The 19,549-nt window shown below is 44.2% G+C and overlaps 1 protein-coding gene across 1 annotated transcript in view; it reads right to left on the reverse strand.

Annotated features, from left to right (window-relative positions):
* Positions 1-1,031: 1,031 nt before the first annotated feature.
* LOC144741584 (transcription factor SOX-6-like) overlaps positions 1,032-19,549 on the reverse strand; it is a gene marked incomplete at both ends in the record, with an annotated part of 36,871 nt that continues 18,353 nt past the window's right edge. Inside the window, 9 exon segments of the mRNA XM_078624099.1 lie at positions 1,032-1,138; positions 1,538-1,640; positions 11,458-11,486; positions 11,489-11,531; positions 11,533-11,645; positions 11,764-11,857; positions 11,859-11,948; positions 13,993-14,061; positions 14,063-14,143. Coding sequence (XP_078480225.1) covers positions 1,032-1,138; positions 1,538-1,640; positions 11,458-11,486; positions 11,489-11,531; positions 11,533-11,645; positions 11,764-11,857; positions 11,859-11,948; positions 13,993-14,061; positions 14,063-14,143 — 729 coding nt within the window.

The raw sequence follows: 19,549 nt of genomic DNA on the forward strand, positions 1-19,549 counted from the left end.
CTACTGGGAATGCTGATGTGAGGCGTCTGGTGCGAGTCTTTCCCTCGGCCCTGTGCAGGACTTCAGAAAGGGACTTAAAAGGACACAACTGTTTCTTGTCAGTGTGGACTCTACAGTCGTCACTGAATGCAGATTCCCAACAGTGGGACTACATTCATCTGCTGCTGTGGCTCATGTGAGAAACATGTATATGAAACCTTAACTTAACTTCTAAAGCTGGATTCATGGTTCCTCATTGACGCCCGACGCCGGTCTGAGCATTAAAACTCCCGCCACTGCTTCAGTTTTTTTTTCCATTTATCTGTCTTTTTCTTTGTTTGCTTCAAGCGATAGCAACTGAAAGGAAGCGGATCTTGTTACCGCCGCGATCACAAATCACCTTTAAGACACGTGGACTTGCTCTGCAAACACAGAAGAGCTGGGAAAGTCACGTCCAACTCACCGTTGTTACCATCTGAACATGTCGCGTTGACGCGTAACTACATGTCCAGAGAGGTGAAAGTGGGTCTACGACAAGGGTCGACGCAGTAGGTACGGCGTCGACACAGAAGAATAAATCAGGCTCAATTTCTGATTCTTTTGGCCGTAAAAAAACAAAAAACAGAAAAAAAAAAGACAAGTCTACATATAAAAGTTGATGAGAAGGTGTTTCGCAGCAGCTAACGCTGAAGGACACACGTCCTGGATCTTGGTGAGATATATTGACGGCTTACATTGTCCTGAGAAATATCTATACTCCTGCTTTGAGACATCCAACATGAGTCAGAACCTTTTTGTCTCGTTGCTCTCACTCTGAAGTGCCATGGAAACAGCCACAAATATTTATGTCAGACAAACACCGGTGCTGAGGTTCTCTTTGCCTCTGTGCTGAAACCAGGGCCACAAAAGGGGGATGACGCTTTCTCAGTGTGGTGCAAACCAAATTTACACCCCCGTGCCCTGAACCTCAAAGAGGCACAGCAGCAACAGGAGCCCAGTTTGGAGAAAAGCCAGGTTTGTTCTCAGGCGCTCTTGTCCTCCAGCTCACCTACCTGTGAAAACCTTTGGCTCATTTTGGGGATGGCATTCACCGCGGCCGCCTGCATCTCGCTTACAAATGCATACATGCATGTGCGTACACCTGTGTACTGCCACAGTGCTGCCCAGACGAGAGTACACAACCACTGCAACCAGGTACAAAACGTGCAATCCACTTGCAAGTTTTACGTTGTTGGCGGTCCACACATCACATGGTTGGTCGGAAAAATGACATTCATTCATTCATTCATTCATTCATTCATACACAGGTTGTTGCTATTGGTTCCACGTACAACTGCACTGTAACTACATTCCCACTGAAAACAAATAAAACAGCTGTGTGTGGACGAGTCATTGAGAAAGACACAAAAGAAGTGGTAATATAAAATCATACTGCAGCCATATTGGATTTTGAAGTCAGTTCCCTGGTTACGAGGTCGTTCCATTAGGAAACTTCCTCGGAAAACGACTCAAATTCCCAAACTCCAAGTGGAACTCCCGATTAAAAACGGGATCTTACCATCAAGATCCTCCGGCCTGGTGAGGTCGATAACTCTGTGGCCGATCTTCCCATCCTCCCCCAGCTTGCCGAAGGGATGCCCGATGCTGTCGAAATGCCGCTCCTACGGAGGGGGGGGGGGGGGGGCAAACAGTCAGGTACACAAACACAGCCATAGAATTGTAAAGATGTGGAAATCTGATGTTTTGAAAAGAAAGTGTGTTTTCGATAAATAGCGGTTCCTTTCAAGAGCTGCTCCTTTGACATGAGTAGGATGAAGCTGTTTTCATCTCTCATCTCTGTTCCGCGGCGGCTATAATGGATGACAGAAGGCAGGGAGACAGTAAGGGGCAGGGGTGCTGTAAATAGATTTACAGAAGGATACTTTGTGATCCCAAGCACACAATGGGGTCGTGGCCCTCTTTGCCGTGCTCAGATTTTCCTCTGTAATCTTCTCCTTACATCCTCCCTTACAGTCTGCAGCGCCCAGAGCTCAGCGCCCATCATTTATTCAGAGTTCATGCTTTAGAGAACACACCGTGTTTTCCCGTTTGTCATGTCGCTTTGAGCTCAGATTAAACTTGGCATCATGTTGTACTTGACGCACAATGAAACCCTGTCATTCAGCGCTCGGTAACAATATTAAATGTCATGTCCGTGTGCATTTACAGAATAAAATAACAGCTTTCGGGGGGCCTCTGAGTAGCTGCAGCACATTACACTTAATGTATTATGCAAGGGGAGAGTGCCGACTGCTGCTGGCTCCATTGTTGAATGACCTACTTCCTCAGTGAATAGGCAGAGCATTAGCAAAGGGCTGTCTTCCTCTCTAAAGATTCAACTAGGAGATGGACACTTTGACTCTGCATGATACAAATAATCCCCCCCACCACACACACACACACACACACACACACACACACACACACACACACACCTCCTCCTCGCCTTTTCGCCTGGATCACACTAAAAGCAGGCATGTTGCCACCATTCAGATTGAAAGCGTTTGTTTTACTCCCAGGGTGACCATTTAGTCCGTGCCAAAGATCTACTGTCTGTGCTGACCTCTGAACCTTGTCTTTCCAAACATGCTTAGCACATGTAACCTAAACAGATACTCAGGTACAGTCCCCACACAACACTAACAGCTCCCCTGCTGCACACATTAAACTTTTAGCCCCTTCTTTGTAATGCATCGCACATTGTTTTGTCATTCACGTTCCCCCTGGGCTTTTTTATATGACCCTAATAAGAGATGAATTATTATTATTATTATTATTATTGTTTTATTGCTATTCATGTATTATAAAAATAAGAATGTTTTTAAAAGTAAAAGAAAAAAAAAATCTAAATAGACTTACAATATTAATGGAAGAGGTGATTCAGGTCCATCTGAGGATTTCATCACATTCTTATTTATTCAAGAACTACTCGTCAGACAGAAAAACCCACGAGAGCCGGAGAGAGCACTGCAATTTAATGTTACACTTGACAGAGAACTCATTATTTATGGCCAGCTGAGTGATTGTGATACACAATTAACCACTACCTGCTCATGGCCTGTGATTAGAGCCTGTCCGTCTGACGGCCCTTTGCTTTCCTAAGTGTTTTCTAATGATGACGTATAAAGCTGGTACACTTTTTGTATAGGGGGGACACAGCTATTTTTTTTTTCCTCCCTCCCGTGTCACAATCTGCGTAAAGCAACGCTTGCACGAGGGCACACACACACACACACACACACACACACACATACAGACACACACACACAGAGTCATATCCATCACCCAGGCACATTATTGCTCTTAATGAAAGAAGCTAGCGGCCCGATGACAAAATGACTGATGTCGGATTAGCGTGGCGGGGCAATGGGCTGCTTCAGATGCAACTTGGACAGTCCACTAAGAAGACGCAGCGTTCATGAGCGCCGTATGTCTGTAATAGAGAAGTCACGTCGTCCCTCTTCTGTGCTTCGTTGGGTCCTCCTGATCAGTCAAGTCCTTTTATAAACTCATGATCATTAAGCATCACGTTGGGTGAGAAGACGACAGAACAGCGGCCATCCATCACGGCTTTGCGTTAATATCTAGCTCAGTGTTAAAACTTCTCCCCTCTGTCGCGCTGACAGATGAGAAGTGTGAGCATCAGCGCATCCGGCAGGTGGAGGGGAACTGAATTGTTTGAGGATTGTTTCACTTCATTCGTTACGGGCACGTGATTTATCAGACCACAGCACTTCACACGCAAAGGTTCAGTCGCATTACACGCTCACTCCCCTGTGTTAGATATGCTAATCGCAATCAGTATGCAATATGCTACCACGCATTTTCATAAAAGTTTATATACTGAGCATAATATACTTATTGGTTCTAAGTTAGGTGATTTATGTTGCTACAGTGTCAGGGTTTTGTTTTAGAGCTCGGAAATAGTCCGTGAACTAATGCTTCTTTACGGCTCACGCATCAAGTGCTGTGATAAATTAATGGCACTTTTATTATTTTATAGTGTCATTAAATTTTTACTGATCACTCTGATACAGAGGAGGAGCAAAGGACACACGGGGTGGGGGGAGTGACGGGGGAACAACCATGCTGCCGGGAAAAAAGAGGGAGAAGTGAAGGAGTCCCTCAGGATCAGGCAGGAAAATTTAAAAAAACCCAAAACAACTAAAAACTAAAAGCTTAAATGAGAGGTGTATTAAATAAGAATAACAGCCGGGTGTGTTTGAATTAAATGAAGACAACAAAAGATATCATTGTACTCATCCTTCCTGCTTCACTTTGACCACGACCGTTGGCAAGCAACGGGTCCCTCCCTCAACTTCAGAGCCCTGCTCTCCACCGCACGAATAAAATTACAGCAGCATGCTCCAAACGGCAGAGACAAACTGAACGCCCGCAATAATCTCATCTGCACTGCGCCGTCCAGGCTTTTGTCCTCTAAGTTTGGTACGTTTCTGTTGAACATGGCTGCATGGCGAGGTTGCAGAGAAAGAGCGGAGGAGAGTATGTGAGACTTCTTGGGCGAGGGAAGCCAAAAGAGCCCTTGTCAGAGCCGTAAAGAAAAGCTTTAATCTGGCAGACCACAGAACATGTGCTGGAGGCCCGCTGCTCGGCCCACAGGGTGTATTCTGGGCAAATAAGGCGGGTGGCGGACGGCCCTGTGCATTGTGCCTGCTCCTGCCCTATATTTAAGCAACGCGCTGCCAATCCTGACACTCCTTCTTCATCTTCTTTGTAAATAGCTCGAGGCCAGAAGCCACATGGCCTGAGATTGTTCATGAAAGTACACAGAGAACACAGTACACAGAAGACACACAGAGAAAGAAGGTAGACCGACCGGGGTGAGACTCAATAAGTTTGAATGAAACTTTCTTTTAAGTCTGCATTCACCATTGCAACAAAACCGGTGCTGTTGTTGCACAATGCAACATGTCTAGTTCGAGACTGCTGTTGATTGGCGGTGCAAGCTGTCGTCATAGCTACGTCGTCACGCAGCTACGTCTGCCAAGTCGCAACCAACTGAGTCCAAAAACGTCTCAAAACTGATTTAATATGACAGGAAGTCAGATAAATGTCAAAGTAACACTTAACTTAACTCATCTGTATGAACAGAGGAATGAATGAATGAATGAATGAGAACCAGAGTATGTTTGTGATTGGCCAGACAAGGACCAAAAAATCATGTCAGTTATTGAGGATGAGGCAGGCGGGGCATTTGGGCCGGGCCACAGCCACCGGTTGTCATATTAATCCTCCATAAATGGACGCCTTTAAGTTTTCGAAATACACTGGCCAGATGTATGAATGTGCGCTCAGCACAGGTGACTGGATGTTTTGACTCCAAAACCTTGAAACTATCGGCAAAATCTACATGGAACATACATATTTTTTTTCTGATTCCAACGTTCAACAGCTGCGAAACCCTAAACAAGCACTTATGACTCATGTTCTGAACCGTCTGTGCTTCTATCACACACCTGGTATGTGGCACGTCCAAGGCAATGGCTTCTGACCACAATACAGCGCTTTGTGTATCAAGTGTCAGTCATCACCGCGGTCTGTGGCCCTCAAGTGAAGAGTCGGAGGGTCTCTGAAGAAAAACTCTCTGTTCCAGTGCCGATGGAGACAAAGACGACACTCTAACACGGCTGCAGCTCCCCGCAGCTCAGCGCCTCATCTGTTTTGTATTTTTTTAATGCAGCAATGTTATTTATAAGCCTGCAGCCTTCCAGTAGTTTTGAGCCATTTAGATGTTAAGCACATCCAGCCGTGTGGTAAAACCACAGCTCCTTTCATTCTGGCTGTTGCTCTTTTTTTTTTTTTTACCCAGTGCTCTCCATTTGCTAAGGCTAATGCAGGCAGCAGCAAAATCAACAGTAGCAGCCACAAAAGGTTGGCATCTGTTTCATACTCGTCGTCCTGAACATCACACAGAGCAGAGATGGCCGGCTATTCCCGTCCCATTTGCACTGCCAGGGCATCACCTCATTTGTTTAAAACAGGGGGGGAAAAAGGTCTTTAATTAAATTAAGGGGCTTAAACTATGTAAAGGATTGGCAGACTAACCCCACTCTGGGCTTCTTGCCAGTCTGACGTTTATTGTTTGCTTTTCATAAAGGAATATGCTGTCATCATTCAGGGTGACTTGTTTTTTTTTTTTGGTCAGCAGGAAAAGTCAAACTCACAAAATGTGACCCTTCAGTGTCAACTTGAAATGTGCCTTTAGTCTTTTAGCGGCGATTGTATTTCCACTAAATTCCCACTAGCTGCTTTTTAATACACTTGATATTAATATTTGACGCTGACATCCACCAGCCTTTGTCCTTTGTTTAACGTTAGTCATGTGCTTTGGCCGTTTGTCTCCACACGGCTGAGATCATGTACTTTAAATGTTCAGTGACCTCCAGGGAACATGGAGTATGTCTGAAATCTTCCAGGTTGCAAGAACCTGCCACATGACCACAACCACTGTCAAATTTAGACAAAACCACAGGACTCATATTCCCATTGAATATTACTGATCATTTGGGTGCTTTGTTCATCATACATCTTTGCTACCGAGGCCAGCGGCATTTCTGCAAACTGCTACACCCCCCACCCCCCCCAAAAAAAAAAAAAAATCACAGTGTTCAAAAAATGACAGCCACAGAAAATAGGGGAGCCACATTTGCCAAATGACCCAACCAAGATGCTGTCTTGATGTCTCTCTGGGTAAGAGACAAGACCAACTGGACACATGAGCCCGCACACATGCACTGACAGCGTCGCACATTATTTTTACTCTCTTGGCAAATGTGAACAATTGGACAAAGCATTAATGTAAGCAATCTTCACAATAGCACTTGCTGGCTGCAGCCAGTGTCTGGGAGCTGAGCATAATCTAATTTGGATGGGCAAACCCCTGCATGCCAAAATTTGACAGAGCAGCCAGAACGCCTTGGTTTGCAATTTCCAAGACAGCAGTCGAAAAGGAGCAGAAAATTGCTTCCAGGGCTGCAGACTAGAAAAGATTATATTCAAAGTCTTTGTGAGGGCTTCGCTTGAATAGAACGCTGGCAGCACATGCACCCTTGTGCGTGCACGTGTACATGTACAGGCGGGAGCGGTGCGCACCCATTGTAACCAATAGGTTAGCAGTGCAGACGCACGCGTAAGCTCTGTTTGAATATTTACACGCTGAGATTTAAGATACAGGAAATGGACAATTGCAGTCATCAATACTGAGGGAGAGAGGTGCCGCGGGGCAAAAAAGGGCGGTTCAATAGGTTAATACCGGCCTTTCACCTTTTGATTCCAGTTAGGGACATGTCAGCAGACGCATATATTTTATCGCCCGCTAACTCCCTGCTCATCACAAAGGGAACTGCTATCAGAGCTACAGAGAGAGGACGAGCCAGAGATCGGTCCGACCACACACGGTTCAAGGCTCGTACAGTCGCCGCAGAAGATAAACTGGGCAGTTCTTGATAAAAACAGATGCCTTTTCTCTGTCTTTGTCTCGGATACTGACCAACTTTCACCCCTGTGCCTTTTGGTTCCTGGCAGCCTGCAGCAATACGTGAACAATTCACTTCGTATTAAGTTTCTCTGTACGAAATGTACAGTTTGTGTGTTTCCTACGTAATGGAAGTGTCCTCATCGCACACAGGGTTGAGTTGCATCGGCCATTTTTATCTTTTTTTTTTTTTTTTAACGTGAATGAAATGTAATTTATTGTTGTTTGTTGTTGTTTTTGACCAGATTGATTAGCTTCATAGCAACGTACAGTATATGTCTGGAATCTTCCTGGGAGTTTGCAAACTGAACTCAGGAATAAGTAAAATGAAAGGAAGAAGAAAAAGGAATAAAATAAGCAGAAAATGATTGGTGCATTTATTATTATACAAAATTAGGTGACATTTGAGCAAAACTTGTTGAATTCATACTTGTGTCTGGTTCAATATATATATTATTATTATTTAGGATATTCACCTTTTGTTTTTCCAAATAGATTTATAGATTTATTTATATTTAGATTTATATTAACATTTTAAAATGTTTTTCAACAGGGGATAATCTCAATAACAATTTTATTTTAATTTGAATTTTTTTTAAGAAGTCCATCTTAGAATGTATGATTTGGTAGTGTATTGTCAATATATGACAGTTCTGGCAATCTATTCAATACATACAGTATATATCCTAAAAGTTGATGACAGGTAACGACAATGGATGATATTCATTCACCCGTGACCTGTCAAACCAACGCAGCCATTTATTGCTGGGGTGCACAATGGAGGGAAACTGTTCAAATGGTCACAAATGGATTCAGATAAACTGTGTCTGACTGTAGGCATACTGCTATATTCAGTAAAAGCCTCCTCTGGGTGAGGAGGAGATGGTAAATAATGGAACAAAGTAATTGCCCTCTGCAGACAATAATACCTTTAGATATAAATATTTCAAAAAGATAAATTGCAGAAGGGTTGTAAAAGGTTTTATTGTACTGATGGGAGATAGTAAAAACAGACAAATAAAGGAAAAAGAAAGAGAATCGGCTCCTGTAAAACATGAATATTTTACATGTCCTCAGGTTAAAGGCTGGTGTACTGTTGAACAGAGAGACGCGGGGCTCGAAGCGGGGCTCTCCCAGCCCAGTGGACGGAAATGGAAAGAGAGAAAAGTCCAGAGCGATAAAGGTGAGAGAGGAAGGCATTGTCCTGATCAGACACACTTTGTACGAAAAGATGAATTGATCCATCTGTAAGCAGCACTTAGACCCACTCCTCTGGCCGGTCATTACAGTGGAATAAATCAATATTTAATATCCCCGTCTAACAGCTGCACTGGATGATCTTAACCTCTCCTTAATCCCATTTATGTTACCTTTCCAGAATCTTCTTCATGTGAGCTCTCACTATGATAAACCTCCAAACAAGAGACTGGAAGGGGAGCTATTAAAGACCACATCATATTTATGTCAGGTGAGGCACTTTCTTGAAATATTAATATTCTGTAACTGACCAAAGTGAAACCTTTTATCTGAGACATTCAAACCTTTCTGGTCAGGTGGTCTTGTATCAGCAAAATGTCTCTCTCTCGCCCTCTCATCTGTCCGCTGAGTTACTACCTACTGTTCTTTATAGCGGCAGATGGGTGGAGATGATGGGGCAATTCTTTGAGCTGACTTGATAAAGTGCGCCTCTTAATTTCACACCCCCTAATAAGGGCAGTGTCACCGACGGGTGGAGGTGACATCCCTCCTCTGTGATTTGCGTGCGTAAGATAAAGGCTGAGCTCAGTTGGAGTTTTTTAACCCCTGTATACTCTTCATATTTAACTATAGTACAAATATGTATTCTTTATTCATAATTTTAAATTAATTTTGTTATTTTTTAATGTGTCATTGTTAGTTTCATATATTTATTTTATTTATTCATTGTGCACCTTTAACATGGACTTTATAAGTGGATTGGTCTGGTTGTTTAGCTTGTTTTATTTCATTTCCTGTGCCTTTCCATGTCCATAAGGCGATAGGTAAGTGTTTATACACCATTAATTTGAACTGCAGATCTATTAGGAATTAACAAATGTCACATTAAGAAATTTCACTGTTGGTTTCCATTCACTTGGTTTGGTGTTTTTAATTGTATTGTTTTCAATATACAATGAATAGATTAGATCTCAAAATGGGGCATTGTTCAGGAAAACGACCTTAAACTCACCTATTAGCACTAAAAATACTATGTACACACTGAAGTGAATAGTATGTTTGCACGTCAACCTCTGTATCTCTTATCCTGTGTTGGAAGAACCTGAACTGATGGTTTCCAAGGTGATGACACTGGTTCTGTCTTTTCTCTTCATTCACTGATCTCCAACTGTAAAACGTGCCACCTATTATTATTCTGTACTTTCTATCGATTGCTTTAAAAAAGTGTGCATTGTTGTTCAAGCCATCTACCTGCATGTTTCTTCCATATTCTGTCGCTGCCCACTCTCCCTACTTACTGATGCAGCAGCTGTGGGAAGTGTTTACTGCGAAACGGAAAGATACAAGTTGATATCACTTGATTTTAATGTCCTGCACATCGGCCTTGAGTTCTACCTGCGTGACTGAGACAATGCATTGTTCAGTTGCTGCTCGTCACGTCACGCAGATTCAGCCGACAACAGCTGCAGCCTGCAGCAGCTCCGCTTCACACAAAGCCTATGTGGTAAAGAAAGTCATGGACAGGAAATAAAGTTTAAAACAGAGTTTGTATGTGGATGCCTGATTGAATTAGGGAGAAACTGTTACTTGGGCAGGTTACTACCATACTAAAAACTGAATTATGGAATAATTTATTATTCTTAAGATCCAGTTTTATGATGGTGAATGCAGGAATTATTTCTTCTGTGTCGTCTCTGTGGGCTGCGTCTCTTTATCTGCTGCACTTTCCGTAAGATTGCCACCTGCGTTGACGCCGATCTCCAAACAGCAAATTAGAAGGAAATCAAAATAGATATTCAATGACTTTTTTACATATACATTGACCTAGTTGAGATTGTTGGTTGAAAGTGTCAGGTGCTGAAATATTAATGAGCATCGCTCCCAGCTCCTGCCTGCTCCTCACAGCCAACTGGCAACATGGCATCAAGCTGAAGAGAAGAGGACAGCTTTTTTTCTCTCCTTGATTGACTCATCGATTGAAGATATTTTTAAAGGGAATCCCTGGGAGTGTGTGCGCTCCCGGGTACAAAGCAGGCCCGTCCCGTGTCAGGGGACAGAGAGGGCTGCAAGTCTGCTTTAAATGGGCAGAGACTTCAGAGTCTTCTTATCCCACACTGGGCACTGCCATGGCCTGTCATGGCCTTCACACCAACATCCACAGCACACACACACACACACACACACACACACACACACACATTCTAACTAAATTAAGTAAACACACATGTACATATGCCAGTACTTATCAATATGACCACCCTGGACAAGGATTAAAGAAAACATGTTGTCTTAAGAATTACTGCAAGATCAAACTCACTATGTTCTATATTTTTATTAGTTTCTTTGCTCCAGTACTTCTTTGGAATGCTCTTTGTGGGGAACTTGGAAAATAGAGACATATTTAAACCCGCAGGTGATGCTCAGTTTTATTAATTCATTCAATGCAGTTTCTTTTTGTGAAATCATAAACAAATCAGTAAGTTTGATTACTAAAATAGCGACAATTTGTATGTACAAAAGAAAAAACGAATCAGTCTGACGCCGACTATTTGTTGGCAAAGATGAATATTATTAGAACCTGTTAGTGCCATGGTTCAGGGTTGGTTTAGTTTGGCCAAAAAGAGCAGTATGGATGTATGGACCATAAGGTCTTAATTGTCTGTTTATGGACAGATGTTAATATCATGTATGCTGTTGAAACTGTGGTGAAACATATTACTGAAATCTGTCTCTCTCGACGGTCTTACCTTGTCCATTCTGCAGTTGTTGAGACCACTGAGCTGAGGCTGGACAGCTTCGCCTCCATGCCCTGCTGGTGGTTTGTGCAGCTGTTCCCTCTGGATCTGCTCCCTCATCTTACGAGCCTCCTGAATGGCCTTCATCACTGTGTCCTGGTCCCCGAACAGTGCGGTGGAGTTCAGGCTGGACAGGATGTCTGTGCACGCACAGTCTATATTGGAAAGGAGGAAAAATAAATAACGTTGAATTTAGCATCGAGACCCTCCAGAATCATCGTGTGAGCAGTGCAAACCAGTGTTTGTGTGCGGTCGTACCCAGAGAGGAGCCCCGGCCCAGACCTCCTCCGAGGGGGCTGGGGATGCCACCCTTACTGAGGAGACTGTTTGGGCTGCTTTTACAGCCGGGGGAAGGACAGGTTCTGCGTCGGAGATGTTGGGGATTTGATCAAGTCTGATGTCTTTGGCCGAGCAGACAGGTTGAGCGGCTGTGTTCCCTCCTCCTACGGCAGCAGAGATCGGAAGGGGTATGAGAGAGGACAGATGTGAATTGACACACACACACACATACACACACACTCCACATTCAGACGAGCTCTGAGTTCATCGACAGCAGCAGTTCTCCTCTGTTACTGAGTAATTACAGGATCCCCATCCTGATCCACACCTCCTGGTTCTTCCTCCCCTCTCCCCTCTCATCCCATCTCTTCCATCCTTCCACAGAGCTGTGCCACTGTGATCTTCCTCACAGTTGCCCGGCGCCTTTGTTCACACTAATTAAAGCAGATTCTGTCTCTCTGTACATCTTCATCTGTTCTCTCACTCCTCTCCTCCTTGCGCTCTGTCGCTGCACTCTGGTTTGAAGAATAAATAATGACCAGATAATGGCGCAGCCAGTGATCAAAGACAGCTGTTCCATTCATCACACGTCGTCTCACATTAGCTACTTAATTAACTTGTTTTCTCGTTGCGTTCCTCATCTGTGCATTCTTGTGCTTTGATATGCATATACCTGAGATATGTGATGGGATCTTACAAACACCTGAGTAGTGCAGTTGGGAAATACATTCATGCGGGGGTGTTAAAAGAGACGATGGGAATTCTGGTTAGATGAATAAACTCAAAATATCAAAAAAAAAAAAACATCTTTTTTTCCCTGTAACATAAGTACAGTTTAACAGTAGAGAAACTGTCTCAGAGCAAAGTAACTAATGACATTTTGATTTGTTCTCTAAATGTTGAAGGGATCTGTTTGAGATGGTGAGATGTGTCAGTGTATGAACGTCCAGCAGCATCAGCGCCAACTAAAATCACAAAATGCATCCATTACCTTCATTAGCATTCCTTCACATACTCAAATGATAAACATCTTAAACATATCGACCAGGTTTTTGCAAAAAATGTTCTGATGTAACTCAAACAGAAATCAGGAGCATTTACATGAGTAATTTAATTACACATTTGTCTCAGTAATGTAACTAATTGCAGGTGTGTTTACTTTGTAATTAAATTACATTCCATTCAAACAGTGCATTTAATCGACTGTCCATTTCATATTGCCGAGTGAGTATAGAGCAGCGTTTTATATCAGATTAAGACTCATGCTGCCGTTAACTGTTTTTTTTCAAAGCCCAAGTGCCTCCTTGTCCAAACATATGGCTCAAGCGTTGACTGCCCCAAGGCCTTGTTATTGCTGTGCCAATAACAGTTTTGTCAAGCAGTGAGAGCTGAAAGCAGACAAACAAAACTTCAGGCAATCTGATTCCTCTGGACTCTGGCAGCAGATGGGAGGGTTGCCAGTGTATACATGTGCTTTCTATGTCATTCAGTGAAAGTCTAAGTTTCATACATTTGTGATGTTTGGCCATTTTCATAGTATGTTTTCTGGGTGATCTGATGGAGAGAATAACGTGGTCGTGTGATGAAAAGACAGAGTCTGTATGTAAAATAGATTCTGTGTGCGCATGCATGCGTTAGTGAAGAGAAAGCCAAAGTGGAATCTTGCTATTTCAAGACATGATTTATGGTTTTTCTCCATTGTGAAATTATTAAGCACAACTGCTCCAAATGTTTCTGATTATGGACTTAGTGGGGACGACGTGCTGTATATGCTCTTTCCTCTACTCTGCATGGAGGTCTGGTGGAATCGAGCCAGTGCAGCAGCAGAAAAGACATCCTGCAGTTGGTTTGCGTTCAGGGTGAAAAAAAAAAAAAGTCATCAATAAAAACTCTTGTAATGGTTTTGTTCCATTTCAGGTACAATAAAAAAGGGGGAAAATTGTGAAAAAAAAACAAAAAATTAGAAGCCATGTGTTCCACAAATTACTGGTGTGTAGCTGCCATAACCATAGCAACCATGTCCACAGAGTTCTGGTTAAGAGACAGAAAGCCTTGTTAAAGCCCTGCAGATTGATGGCCACATGGAGGCTGGAGTCATGAACAGTGTAGCTGCTAGTTTATTGAGACAACAGTCGGTAGGCTAAGTAAAGTACGACTCAAGGCCTGGTGCTATGGGTGGGCTGGAGGGGGAGGGAGTGAGGGTTGTACCTTAACTTGAGTGATCGGACTAGAGGAACTCTTGTCATTCTTCAGAGAGGAGGGAGAAATCGGCCCCGCTCGCATTGAGGGGCTGGGGGAGTGGGGGCATCTTGGCTCCAGGAGAGACCTGCATGCTGGCAAGCTGGGCGGCATACAGTTGCTGTGGGGAGGTGGAGAAACCCGCAAGGCGTTAACATCCAAATCCAGCAAACATTCAAAGTTTTATATTCTGTCTTTTCCTCTCCCTAGAACTCTCTGTGCTCCTGTGTCTGCCTTCATCTCTCTCTCTCTCTCTCTCTCTCTCTCTTTTACGTCTTTCCTCTCTTTCCATGAGTCTGGCAGAGAACCTCCATCAAAGGTCTTAACTGTGTTTCAAAGACGGAACCCAGAGAGACAGCAGTCTTAAAAACCACACAGAGATGGCTTTCATTCAAAATACTTGGGACCACTATTTTCCACTCATCACAGAGAAAAGTTTGCAGAGTGGATGCAAGTGTATTAGCCTGTTAGCGCACATCTCTCTCTCCCTTTCCTCTCTTTCTATCTAAACAGCTTCCAATTGACGTTTCTGGCCCGGATTTAGTCTCCACACACCACCGTGTGAGACAGTCCCATTAAACCATTTTGAAACCCAAACCTCAGTTGGACTGCCATCATAGAATATGCTAAACACAAAAAAAATTATTAAGTTCTTCAAAACCTGCACAAAGAACACTGATGTAATCACCGTTATTTCCCTTGGCGTGGAATCACTACGATATTCAACTGTTTGTGACATTACCACACAAGACTTGCGGTTCTATTGACTGGAGAAGCACTTACCAACAGTTGTGCTTAAAACCAGGTTGAAAGCTGAATTTACATTTCCATCACTGGCTGATTATGTGGTATCTACCATTAGGCGTACACGATTTTGGATGTAATAGAAAATAGCTAGTTTGATCACATTTTTGATGGAGTAGATCACATCCTTTTCTGATGAAAAGCTACGTCTGCATGTATCTTTAGATAAGTCAAACCGAATAAAGAAGATACCAGGCAGCCCTGTACTGCATAGACGTTGTTGGATGTTGCTTGGCCACCGGGTACGGGATGAAACTGGTTGTGTTTCCTGCTACAGCGGTCTGTCAAAAACAGCTACTGTTACTCCAAGCAGCCTTCCCTGACTCCATTAGACACATAGCACCCCTGAACTCCCCGACCGGTCTGCTCTCCACGAGGTAACGCATTATGGAGTGTTTTTCAGACAGATGGTGGTGTCTGGAGGAATCTAATTTCTCATGCTCGGGCCCAATCACCAGCCCGTCTCATTTCCTGATGTGAGCAGCCACATACAGGCTGCATTTGTGTGGATGGGGAAAAAAAAAAAAAAGGAACCTGACCCCGGCTGGCCTCACCTTCAGTAGTATTGATGCAGACCAAAGCCAAACAACACATGTCATGTCCATGCACATATCTCCAGATATAAACACATATGTGCCTGTAAGAAACTTTATCGGCACCACATAGGCGGCAGTACAAGAGAGCCATTCTTCCAGGGGACCTGAGGATAACAACAGCACATGGCCGGCGGAAATGACAGACTGATTATGTTCCCACAATGATAGCGCTGCCCCCATCTCCCTCACAAACAGCCTTTTGTCTCGGGCGGGAATGGACACAGGAGCGGACCCAACTCTGTCTCCTTTTCAACTCAGATACACTTAGTTATGTCAGAGGTAAAGGAACTGTGTGAATGTGTGTTGAAGCGAGGGAGAGTTGAACTGTGACAAAAGGAAAAAAAGGGGGAAAGAAGGGGGCGAGTCTCTGTTCTATGCCACCCACCCCAAACACCCCCACCGCCCCCCACTCATGACAGTTTGAGTCGGGGTGCGGAAGTGGAGTCTGTTGGACAGATGTTTTTTGCCAACAGTCCTTTCAGCGGGCATGCCCCTGACCTTCAGTGGGAAGAACTTTATTTGTCCCGGAAACAGAGTATAATTAGATGTTGCCTAAAATTGGACGCAGTCAGGATGCCCCTTGTCAGCACTGATTAGCAGGTCATTGCCAGGGGATGACGAGTGTAACCAGGACCATTCCACCTCCGATAGCCAAAGAACAATAAATACAAGATGCCTGTACACGTCTCAATGCACCAGTGTTCCATTGGTGGATTCCATCAGCATTTTCTTTGCATAGTAAGATTGCAGAGATCATTTTTAATGGATGATTGAAGGACATGCTTACATCCACTAATTTGTCAATGCTACAGGGAATGTGGTGCCAGAGGCTGACGGATGATGTATCTGCCAAGGCTGGTCTCCTAAAGCAGAAGACATCTGCCTGCTGCCCCCTCTCACATTTAATAGCCCCCTCCTCATCTGTTCTTGCCAGCTGAGGGCAGCAAAAGGTTCATGGTAATGATGGTCAGTCAGAAAAAGTGTGTTGGAGGACAAGGTGAAAGTGGTAATCTCTGAACCAACACTAAACACACACACTCCTGTAAATTCCTTGATTTACCTGCAGTGAACAATATGTCTGATTATAAAAAGACAGGAAGCAGCAGACCAGTGGGAGACTCGAAAAAGTGCAGTTTGTTTCCATAGGTTTCGAAAAACATGTGTTTCTGAACACAATAGTAAAACACACACACACACACACACACACACATGCACACACAATCCGAGATCTTTTGATCTCACATTCCCTGTCTCCCAACAGAGCCGCGACGATCTCAGCAAGCATGGATTCAAAGTGAGAGCAGAATGCCCAAGGTCAACCTGTTAGCCTCTGGTAATTAAAAACAAGCCCTCTGGATGCAGCAGAGGTTAAAAGGGGAGATTTACTTTTCTACCGACAACACAAAACACACTCGACTGATGATGTTGGACGTTTGATCGAAGATGATATGCAATTAAAACAGACAACCCCTTGTTTATTGCAAAAACTGGAGCAAATGAGCTAGAATTACAATATACTGAGGAAAATTTGCTCAAAATCTCCTTGTACATTGTACAAAGATACGTCTCGTGGCATCAGGGGGGCAAAAAAATGGAAAAACAACGTTTGCATCTTGTTTTTCCTTGTGAAAAGCTGCGCCGTGGCATGGCGGTCTGAGCTGGAAAACACGGCGGCAGATATTTGTCAGACTTCCTGCTGCCAGCAGTGATGGTGCATTGCACATTCACAACAAGCACTGCTATACATTTATAACACACGCCGCAGTTCTCCTTGAAACCACAACAATTAGTATTACCAATTAACATTCTCTGCATTCTATGCGTGATGAGTACGATCTAGTGCCTGCCACACTCTCTTAATTACACCCTCTGTCTCTTTGTGTGTGCGTGTCTGTCTGTCAATGTCTCATTCACCTCTGCCTGGCCTGGGCACTGAGCGCTGGGCTGGAGATGAGGGCATTAACTGTGCTTCAGTGCACCACACCATTTAAAAAGGCAGCGCAGCGCCAGCCCTTTTTGCCACAAGGCTTGTACAGGCTCATTGCCCAGGGCGACCAGGCAGGCTGACCCAGGCTAGGCCCAGATGTCAGGAGTGGAGGAAAGCGTCCTGGTGCACTGTGCCGATGCTTTCCAGTATGGCTCAACATCTGTCTCATCTGCTGGCGCCCAACCTGCTCCACTCTAGGCCCCACCCCCCCCACCGCCTCCACTTGCTTTTTCTGTATCTTACATCTACAGTATACATAGTGCATACATATATATATATTTCTCACTGACACGCATACACACACACACACACACACACACACACACACACACACAAACAAACGTTCTCGAGGGCCACGGGCCCCAGAGCCAGTCCCCCCCATTCAGTGCTGCTCACTGCATTATCCCCCTCTATCGGTCCATCTGTCCCTCTGTTCGCCACTGCGTCTATCCAGCTGCTCACCTAGCCGTCCTATTAGCCAGCCCTCAGCACACAGCTAGCATTGCTGCAGCGCTCTGGGTTACCTTCAAAGACTCGGCCCTCTGCTCATAAACACAGAAACAGCTGCTCTCTACAGTACGTCTGCCCCCCCCCCCCCCCCCCCACCTTCTCTCTTTCAAAGTCAAAAGAGCTTCACTTGTTAATGATGGAAGCTGTCTCTTCACATCTGTACTACACAGGCATTTACATCCAAACAAAAGATAAAGTGCGGTTTGCTTGCTCTCCCACTTTCTTCCTGTTTGTCCCCTGACTGTAACACTCTTTCTTATCACTACAGTCGTCTAAGCCTCAGAGTACTCCTTCAGATGTGTGTGTCTGCTCGAGATCTGGTCCAACTGTGGTCGAGAATGCGGGCTGCTTTTCATCTTTTCTCTGGGAGCCAGCGCTGAGGCTGGGACACGGTTTCGCCCCAGTAAATTCGTTGGATGGTGAATGCGGCGTTAAGGCCCTATAGCTCAAGCAAAGCGACTTCCCGAACTGTAAATTATAGGGATGTGATTAGGCTGACCGAGACACAAAGGGAATGAGACAAAACGTGGACGGGGAGTAAAGAAATACACAAACTAAGACACTTAGAGATGGTTCAGGTTGAGGACGGGCATTGAAAAGACTGAGAGAGACAGAGTGCAAGATCGAAAATACAGCATTGATGAGTTCCATCTATTTAGTTTGTTCAAGCTGAGGTGTTCTACTTTATCCAATAAAACTGGTGAAAATTTCGAACGCTAATAATAAGACATTCTCAAGGTCATCTATAAAAACGGGTGTATTAAGCTCATGTTGAAATTGTTTTTCACTCTGCAACTGAACACTAAAAGAAAAAAAGGATTAACTGTTATCTCAAATAGACATTTATTTTGGAGAATTAGGAAACTCCCTTCTTGTCTCTTCATAATCACGGCACATAGGAGGTGACCAGACAGATCGGGGGGAGCGACAATCTAAGCACAATTTCCTCTGTTAGGTGAGAGGTGTCAGTTGTAATCAGGGAAGGACAGGCAGGGGACGGAGCCATTGTTTCCTGCTGCTCCCGTGCTCATCCCACCACTGTGTGGGCACTAATGAAGAGGGGCATGTTGCGTTGGGATAGTTTACCCGCCTCCTCTCCTGTGAGTCGGCGACGAGAGCCAATCTGTCAAGAAAACATTGAGTGAAATTGCCCTGTGGTACAGCCATGCCCGGTGACAGCCACTCGCAGACTGCCAGCCAGCAGAGTGACGCTACCACCCTGTATTGACAAGCAAATTACAGTCTGAAACACTCAAACACGCTGGGGAAGATTCATTTACATCCATCAGCTTTAAGCCTTTGTTACCTCGTTGGGTCGTCTTCTCTGGGAGAGGGTAGGTGGATGGGTGGGTGGGGGCTGTTATGACAGAGGAGATTGTAAAGGGGGTACATGGCTACAGACATTTAGACTGATGGATCGGCGAGCCTGTCTGACTGGATGGCTGATTATGGGAATTAATTCTTCCAGTAAGCTATTTTCGAGCTTATTGTAATGAAAGGTTCATATATTATACAACTGAACCAAATAGGTGAAAATGATAGTTACCATGTGGCTGACAGGAAGAGATATTTGAAGTGTGGGGAGCAGCCACAAAATGGTGAATATGAGTTTCTGTCAAAAGAATTATTT

Source organism: Lampetra planeri, unplaced genomic scaffold (assembly GCF_965212315.1).
Source record: "Lampetra planeri unplaced genomic scaffold, kcLamPlan1.2.h2 scaffold_613, whole genome shotgun sequence".
NCBI lineage: Eukaryota > Metazoa > Chordata > Hyperoartia > Petromyzontiformes > Petromyzontidae > Lampetra > Lampetra planeri.